The 9,469-nt window shown below is 38.5% G+C and overlaps 1 protein-coding gene across 1 annotated transcript in view; it reads right to left on the bottom strand.

Annotated features, from left to right (window-relative positions):
* The window catches only part of SARNP (SAP domain containing ribonucleoprotein), a 71,599-nt gene that overhangs the window by 40,554 nt on the left and 21,576 nt on the right, over positions 1–9,469 (bottom strand). The window contains exons 3-7 of the mRNA XM_012805613.1: positions 6,543–6,589; positions 6,250–6,317; positions 2,930–2,981; positions 2,020–2,093; positions 1,430–1,458 (exon numbers count right to left, since the gene is read on the bottom strand). Coding sequence (XP_012661067.1) covers positions 1,430–1,458; positions 2,020–2,093; positions 2,930–2,981; positions 6,250–6,317; positions 6,543–6,589 — 270 coding nt within the window. The remainder of the gene's footprint in view (positions 1–1,429; positions 1,459–2,019; positions 2,094–2,929; positions 2,982–6,249; positions 6,318–6,542; positions 6,590–9,469) is intronic.

Consider the following 9,469-nt stretch of genomic DNA (forward strand, 5'->3'; position numbering starts at 1 on the left):
TCCTGGGCTCAAGCGAGTCTCCTGCCTCCGCCTCCCAAGTAGCTGGGACCACAGGCGCCCGCCACAATGCCCGGCTATTTTTTGGTTGCAGCCATTATTGTTATTTGGAGGGTCCGGGCTGGATTCAAACCCTCCACCTTAGGTGTATGTGGCTGGCGCCTTAACCACTTGAGCCACAGGTGCTGAGCCCCTATATTAGCTTTTATTTTTCCACAGCACCATCTTTAATCATTTGTTATATCTTTGCCAATTTTACATCTTGCTTGATATAACTAAGCCAGAAATATTTTGTTTCTAAAATACTTAGTGAGGCCAAGTATGGTGGCTCATGCTGGTAATCCCACCATTTTGAGTAGCTAAGGTGAGAGGATCACTTGAGGCCAGGAGCTTGAGACCAACCCAGGAAACAGTGAGACCCTATCTCTATAAAAAATGTTAAAAACTATCCCAGTATGACAGCACATGCATATAGTCCCAGATACTTGGAAGGCTAAAGTAGGATGCCCAAAATTTGAGGGTGCAATAAGCTAAGATGTTGTCTCTGCATGCACTCTAGCCTGGGGGAGCAAGATGCTATCCCTCCCAATGCCTCCTACCCCCAAATCCTTAGTGAAGGTGGCCAAAATTTTTCTTGTCTTTATTTTTTTTTCTGAGACAGAATCTCATTCTGTTGCCCAGGCTAGAATGCTGTGGTGTCACCCTACCTCACAGCAACCTCAAATACTATGGACATGTCTGAAAGACATTTTCTTACCAACTTAAAAAACTACTGACGGGGGTGGTGCCTGTGGCTCAGGGAGTAGGGCACCAGCCCCATATACTGAGGGTGGTGGGTTCAAACCTGGCCCCAGTCAAACTGCAAGAACAACAAAAAAAATAGCCAGGCATTGTGGTGGGTGCCTGTAGTCCCAGCTGCTCAGGAGGCTGAGGGAAGAGAATCACATAAGCCCAAGAGCTGGAGGCTGCTGTAAGCTGTGACGTCACCGCACTCTACAGAGGGCAACAAAATGAGATTCTGTCTCAAAAACAAAAAACAAAAAACAAAAACTACTGACAGGTCACTAAGAAGACTGGATACAATATACTATGGACACACATTTAACCAATTCTCTGTACATTTGGTTGTTTGTATTTATTCATCACTATAAATAATACTGTGTAAGCAAAGTAGCAGAAACTTCTATGAAGATGTTCAAGAAAAGGAAGACAAATGTTGGTAATTCCTATCCTCTCATAACTTCTGAAGGTACTTCAGTACCTTCTCTTAATTGCCCAAGAAGGTAACTATAATTTTGCCTAAAGCAAAGTGAAGCTTCTTAAGAGCTTCTAAAACTAACAAGTTTACCTTATCTGGGAGCAAGGAAATTTGCTGTACCAAAAAAGAAAGAATATAAAGGTAACTTTCTCAGAAGAGTTTCTGTACACTTACCTTTTGTTGGAACTGAAGAAATCCCAAATCTATAGGAAAAAAAACAAACTGAATTTTAGGAAGCTGTTCACACTCCTGTTTGTCTCCGTTTCAAGTGCACACATCACACTTCTTGCTTGTGATCTCAAGCCTTGCAATCATTAGCTAATTCTAACAACTCCATGAAAGAGGTCCAGTTTACTCTCCTTCTCACCTAGAGTCCAGGGAGTAAGCTAAAAGGAAGCCTTATCAGAATTAGAAGTAGCAGTCCATTCCTGACTTTTACCATTACAAAAAACACTGCTCAATAATAAAGCTCAATCTACAGCTATTACATCCAAATCAGCAGAGATAATTCTGAACAGAGCCTCAAAAGTGTTCCTTTCCTTTCAGCAAGTCTATCCTACTTAACATTTACAATTATATCTAAAATATAGGATCATCATGGGCGGCGCCTGTGGCTCAAGGAGTAGGGCGCCAGCCCCATATACTGGGTGTGGCGGGTTCAAGCCCAGCCTCAGCCAAAAATGCAAAAAAAAGGAAAAATAAATAAATAAAATAAAATATAGGATCATGCCTCCTCCCAGACCCAAAAGGCTGGGGATACTCACCTAGCTGCCCTTGCAGCTTTTTTACTCTCCAAGCTCACAGGTACATTGAATCGTTCAGCCCTCTTCTGCATTCTCTAAGTGATAACAGACAAAAGAAGGGGTAGAGAAAAAAACTCAATTTCTGGTTTAAAAAAGGTAGAAGGAAGGAAGTACTTTAAGAACATAAGAAGTAATTTCTTAAGGTTTAACTGACAATATTAGACAAGGATATTAAATTGTGTCCATACCAAGACTTAACAGCCCTTTCTGGAAAGGAAACACAGTAAGACTATTACTACATTTATGCCATCAAAAACAAAATGGAGGAATAAAATAAAATAAAACTACATTCTCCACGAAGTCAAGAAGACAAAAGCTGTGTCTGGTTGACATCTGAAAAGGAATCAAAGGAATAGCTTGGTTCCAACACTAGTGGTACTCTTTCAGTTAAAAATGAGGCACTATTTTCTATGCCATTAGAAAATAATTTAATAATTCTCTACTTTCAGGGTACAAAAATGAACACAAAATTTCAACAAGAACATGGTTTTAGAGATACTCAGACAATTCAGAGAAATTTCAATCTCACCTACTAGCAAGTGCCAACATAAGACTGACATATACCATTACTGTTTTTCAAGGTACAATCATCACAAACTGTAATCCCAGGTTGGTAAACATGTTAAAGGCTAGTCACCAAAAAGGTCATAGTAATACATACAAAAAGATGATGGCTTCAAAGGTGACTACCCCCTATGCTAGCCTAAATATTTTCTAAAAAGCAACTGGTAAAGGAAAGTATCAACACCAAAATCTGTTAACACTGATTTTCTGCCTGTGAATAAATGTTTAAAGGTAATAATGCAAATATAATAAAAGATAAAAGAGAGAGAAATGTAGAGACTGATCTACTAGGGAGCAGAATACCTACCTCAGTCTGTGGTATTTCAGATGTAATTTTTACCACTTTCTTCTCTGCTGCCCTGTTAAAGAAAGATTTTTTTGGTGACATTTATTCATTTATTTCAAAGAAAGATTTTTAAAAATCAGGAAAATGGTACTCTAAACCAAAACCTTAGAAATGTGTAAGAATTAACCTAAGTCACATTCTCTGTACTATAACACTCTGCCACCCCTTAGTATAAAGCAACATAAAGTTCATTAGAACCTTGATTCTTTGAACTGTCTTCCATTGAGAAGAATTTAAATAACAGACTAAGCTGCTTCAGCTAAAGCATATGGAAAGTAATCAAGGAAGAAATCTGGTTATGCAAAAACACGAGAAACATCTCATTTGCTTTCAGGAACTTTTAAGTTCACTTTTGGACTGACTAACCTTCTAACCCTCGCTTAAATAACAGCTCTCAGTTTTCACCACAGCAACAATTAATGCATGCACTACAAGCCCTGGCTTCCTTCTTTTAAAAATCTCTTATTTCTCTCATGAGGACTACATCTCCAGCTGAAACAGTCAAGATGGAACAAATAAAAATGCCAAAGGTAGTGCAAAGAAAAAAAAAAGACTAAAGGGAATTTGAATTAGGAAAACATAGTGAGGTACTGGTCAAAAGGTTTAAGAGAAAACAAAAGAGGGGGGACCACAGGGGCGGGAAAGAAAGTTCGGAAGTACCCAGGATAAATGGAAGGGCATTAACTCTCCACCAAACAACTCCCATAAACCTGTGGGTCATAACCAGTCTCATTAAGTTCCCTCATTTAGAGACATGGGCGGTTTTTGTTCCAATATCCCGGACACTTTTCCCTTTTGATGGCCTGAAAGGTAGTAATGGTTTAATGACATTTTCAGAGGAAGCAATTCTAGAACAGGAACTTACTCTCTTCTATCCTTTTGTTGGAGGTCCTTGGACTGACAGACAAGCAATGGGTGCCCCCTGCTGACCATAAGTAAGTCCTACAATATTTAATTGCTCTGGCTGGCAGAAGAATCAAAATAGAAAACAGAGGTATATTTTTGGAGAACCTCAGATGAAGTAATAGGGATCTCGTTTTAAATATCCAAAGAATCTAAATTAGCCCAGAATATTCTAACTTTCAAAGAAATTTCCCAATTCTTCCCACTTCCTAGGCATCCTTCCCTAACCCTCTCTCATTCAGGCACGCACAGCCAAAAACGTTTAATGTTTTACTTGAAGTCTAATGCCATTAAAAAGAGCAGTTCTCTCCATCAACTAGAGGCTAATGACTTCCTCCACATTCCCATCCTGAAGCACAATCACTGCAGTATATCTCATGGCAGAAAAGGAAACAGAGAGGAAGCTTCCTTCCACTCTATTCCAATTCCCTTAGGCACAATTAGACTCAAACAATAAATAAACATCACATTCTGGGACACAAGGGAAATTTTTACTCTGCACTGCCAAATTTTTCTCCCACCCACATTCACATACAAAATATTCCCTAAAATACAGGGGCTCAGAATCTTTCTGTATATACTTTAAGCATAACTATCCTTCTAAAAAGCAAAATTACCACTCCCTAACACTTTCAATTTCTTTGTTTCAAAATTTTTAATAGAATTAAAGTGCCCTGAACAAGAGAATTATACATTTTATAAATTCTATGAATAATGAACTTCTTCAAATTTTCAGCCTCTTATTTGTTAACTCACAAAAGCCAATTGACACTGTATTCACTTGATCTTCCTTCTTGTACCAGAAGTCCCCCAAATATCTCTATTTTAAAACTATCCCACTGAGTCATTTTCTCAAGGCACTATATCTAATCATAAACCTCCTATGATGGCATAATAATTAAATGGCTTTACAAAGTAATATGTGACAAAAAACAAAACTACTAAAATGTTAAAGTGTGCATACTCTGTGATGTAGCAAATCCCACTGCTAGGAATTTACTCTATGAACATACTTGCATAGTATCCTATGAACATACTATAAACAGCTGGATGAGGACATATAGTACTACCACTTATTTTTTTGCTTTTATGAATAATGTAAATGTCCATTCACAGAAAACTGATGAAATAAATTACTGTTCAACCACAGAATAGAATACAATTAGAAGCCAGAAAGAATAAGGGTCTAAGTTGATAACTACTAAATCTGAGTGATAGGTACATGAGGGTCTATTATACTATTCTCATAACTTTTGTATATACTTGTAATTTCCCATAACAAGCTTCCAAAAAAAGAATTACTAATTACTATGATAATCATCCCTACTTCATAGGGTCAATGTGAGTATTAAATAAGAATACAGGTAAAATACTTATAATCATGTCTAGCATGTAACTAGCATTTAAATAAGGACATTATTATTATCATAATGATATAAAATAATCTCCAGATGTGGGAAAAAATCAAGAGTGTGTATATGTATTTATACATACATATACAAATACATACATACGTACATACATATACACACACCTATTCCACATATAAAATATTCCAAAATACTATACTAAAAACTTGTGGAAAGTCAGATGGCCGTGGATACAAGAGGTACTTAATTTTTTATTTATATACTCCTCTTTCACTTTTTACTTGTACATATATTGCCTTTTATAATTTAATGCATTAACACAGCTATGAGGAACAAAAATGTTAAAAGGGACTCAACTGTTCTTAGTGTGCTGAAGTACAAAATGGCCAGACATTTGTAGAAAGAGCCCCAAATTAAAGATGTTTATGATCGACCTTGTGGATAGTTTAAACAAATCGAGATCCACTTTCCACTCTAGATTTTGTCCTCCCCTCCTCCACTGTAAATCAAAAAGCAAGAAAGAATATGTTACTTAAGAAACACAAGCTCTCCCCAACACCCTCCTCCCTTACAAAACGCCTTATATATAGTTTTATACTTTTACAGAAAAGTATAAAACTCTATAAAGAGCAAGAGAGTTTATTTTACAGAGTTTTCCACTGTACAGACAATTACACAGATTTTTCCATACAGGAATAGAATCATCTATTATGGTGGGCCTATAAAAGAATAACAAAGGCTAGGAGAGATAAACTGTGTCTGAGCTTAAAGTCATCCAGTTCTAACTTCCTATTACATAACCTAGAGACAAATTGCTTTGTTTCACTGGGAGCATGTACTTTAAGTAAAGCAGACCCTTTTGAAAAATGTATGACCTAAGCAGAAATGAAAAAGCCAAAGGCAAGGTGTAAGAGGTAAACAGAGTTAAAACACTAAACCCACTAAAAACAGAACAGCCTACTCTATACTGTAGTACTCTGTACTCAGATTATAAAAAGGGATAATTACACATCAACAGTTTTTTCAGGGGGTTCTTCCTCTTTGACAGGAAGTTCTATGGGCTTTGGTTCTTCTTCCTAAAATCAAATAAAACAAGATGATTAACATAAATCAAACGAATAAAATACCCATCAACGAAGACTATCAGAACTCTAAAACAGTCTCTCAGAACCTTCACATCCCTCTTATGTGACCCTAATAAATTAGCATGTAAATCCTTCAATAACTGATGATGTTAAGCACTGTGCCAAGGCAGAGGCACATGACCAGGCCAGTAGCTAACCTTACTCTATCCAACTCACCTCTGTTTCATCTCCCAGTACATCTTCTTCATTTGCCTCCTCTTCAGCTAAAGAATATTAAAATATTCAGGTCAAGCCCTGGTACAAAACCATCTTTATCACTGTACTAAGGCTAAAATTATAACAACTTTGACTTCTCAAAACAAAATCCAATAATGAAGGCAGAAGTGATGCTCACAAAGTTTGTCACATCTGGAGAAGCTAAATCCAGACCTTCATCAAACATTAACATGAAGTCGAACTCCAGCTAGACTGAAGAACTAAATGTAATAAGATCCAACTACAAAATTAATTTTAGGCTTGGGGCCTGTGGCTCAAGTTGCTAAGGCGCTAGCCATGTACACCCAAGGTGGCGGGTCTGAATCCAGACAGACCCCACCAAACAACAATGACGGCTGCAACCAAAAAATAGACGGGTGTTGTGGTGGGCGCCTGTGGTCCCAGCTACTTGGGAGGCTGAGGCAGGAGACTCACTTGAGCCCAGGAGTTAAAAAAAAAAAATCAAATGATTTCAATGATTTCTTAAGACTAAAGACTTCTACTTAAGGAAGAATGCCATGAAACAACTTCAGACAAATATTTGTCCCTAAAACCAGAAGGGGAACAGTTATTAGCAATGCCTGCAAGCCAACAAGCAAATCATAGGAACCTCAATATAAAAATGGGCAAAGTAGTTCATGCCTGTAATCCTAGCACTCTGGAAGGATGAGGCAAGAGGATCACTTGAGCTCAGGAGTTTGAGACCAGTCTGAGCAAGAGTGAAACTCTGTCCCTACTAAAAACAGAAACATTAGCCAGGCATGGTGGCAGATGCCTGTAGTCCCACCTCCTCAGAAAGCTGAGGTAGGAGGATTGTTTGAAGCCTAAGAGTTTGAGGTTGCTCTGAGCTAGGACGCCACAGCACTACCGCCTAGGCAACAGAGTTAAGACTCTTGGCTCAAAAAAAGAAAGAAGAAAAACAGGCAAAGAACCCTTAAGAACACAGAACCAGGGACACAAAAGACATTTTTTTTTTCACAGACAAATATTAATTGCAACCAACAAATTGGTAAAACTTTGGCCACTTAATAGGACAGTTGCCAAGTTCAGGTTTGTAGAGATGTAAGAACCCTTACGCACAAGCATAGATTTATAGAGTAATTTTGAAAAACAATTTAGCAATATTTACTCAAATTAAGTATATATTTATAAATATGCAGTAATTAGCGATCCTGATCCTGGGTATATGCCCAGAAGGACTCTCATTGCAACATAAGAGCATGAAAGAAGTAGTTCATAATAGCAGTATATTAGCATCCCTTATCAGAAAATTCAAAATCTGAAATGCTACTAAATCCAAAACTTTTTGAGTCCTGACAAAACAACACATCTGTGGAAAAATTCCAAACCTGACTACATATGACAAGTCACAATCAAAACTTTGCTCTGTGCACAAAGTTATTAAAAATATTGTGTAAAAAGAGGGCAGTGCCTGTAGCTCAGTGCGTAGGGCACTGGCCATATACACCCAGGCTGGCAGGTTTGAAGGCAGGCCAGCTAAACAACGACAACTGCAACAATAACAAAATAGCCAGGAGTTGTGGTGGGTGCCTGTAGTCCCAGCTACTCGGAAGGCTGCTGTGACCTATGACGACACAGCACTCTACCAAGGGAGACACAGTGAAAACTCTGTCTCAAAAAAAAAAAAAAACATGGCTCGGCACCTGTACCTCAGCAGCTAGGGTGCCAGCCACATATACTGGGGCTAGTGGGTTCCAACCTGGCCTGGGCCTGCCAAACAACAATGACAACTACAACAAGAAAATAGCCAGGCGTCGTGGTGGGCACCTGTAGTCCCAGCTACTTGGGTGGCTGAGGCAAGGGAATCACTTCAGCCCAAAAGTTTGATGTTGCTGTGAGCTGTGACAACTCTGTCTCAAAAATAAATAAATAAATATATGTATTGTGTAAAAGAACTGAGGAGCGAGGGGCCCCTGGCAGCCTCGGATCTCACTGCAGCTCAGGGTTTTTAGAACTTCAGCTATGGGTGGTGCCTGTAGCTCAATGGTTATAGCATTAGTCACATACACCAAGCCTGGCCTGGGCCTGCTAAACAACAATGACAACTGCAACCAAAAAATAGCTGGGTGTTGGGCGGGCACCTTGTAGTCCCAGCTACTTGGGAGGTTGAGGCAAGAGAATCATTTAAGCCCAAGAGTTTGAGGTTGCTGTGAGATGTGACACCACAGTACTCTACCGAGGGTGACATAGTAAGACTCTGTCTCAAAAAAAAAAAAAAAAAATATATATATATATATATATATACACACACACACACATATATATATATATATATAACTTTAGTTATAAAAATGCACAGAATTTTCCTTGATCAGATGGTGGTACCCATCTGTGTTCTTGTGATATGATCCTGACCAAACACTCAGAATTCATCACCACTTGTTTCACAAGCACCATTGGCAGAGTGTTTCTTTTAAATAATCTGCAGTTTAGTGAAGTTCAAGATCGGGTCATGTGGCAGCACCCCAGGCTCAGTGAATAGGGTGCCAGCCTCATATACCAAACGTGGCAGGTTCAAACCCAGCCTCAGCTAAACTGTAACAAAAAAATAGCTGGGCATTGTGGCGGGTGCCTGTAGTCCCAGCTACTTGGGAGGCCAAGGCAAGAGAGTCGCCTAAGCCCAAGAGCTGGAGGTTGCTGTGAGCTGTGATGTCATAGCCCTCTACCAAGGGCAACAAAGTGAGACTCTATCTCTAAAAAAAAAAAACAAAACAAAAAAACAAAAACAGAAGAAGTTGACTGATGACTCCATACTGAACCTCAGAGTTAAAGCATTCTATAATAGATATACTCTCATTTAACAATGTGAATGTTACTTTCTTTGCCTTATTATTATTATTGCTTAATATTTCCTTTTTTTTTTTTTT

Source organism: Otolemur garnettii, unplaced genomic scaffold, assembly GCF_000181295.1.
Source record: "Otolemur garnettii isolate 467f Iridium unplaced genomic scaffold, OtoGar3 scaffold00043, whole genome shotgun sequence".
Lineage (NCBI taxonomy): Eukaryota > Metazoa > Chordata > Mammalia > Primates > Galagidae > Otolemur > Otolemur garnettii.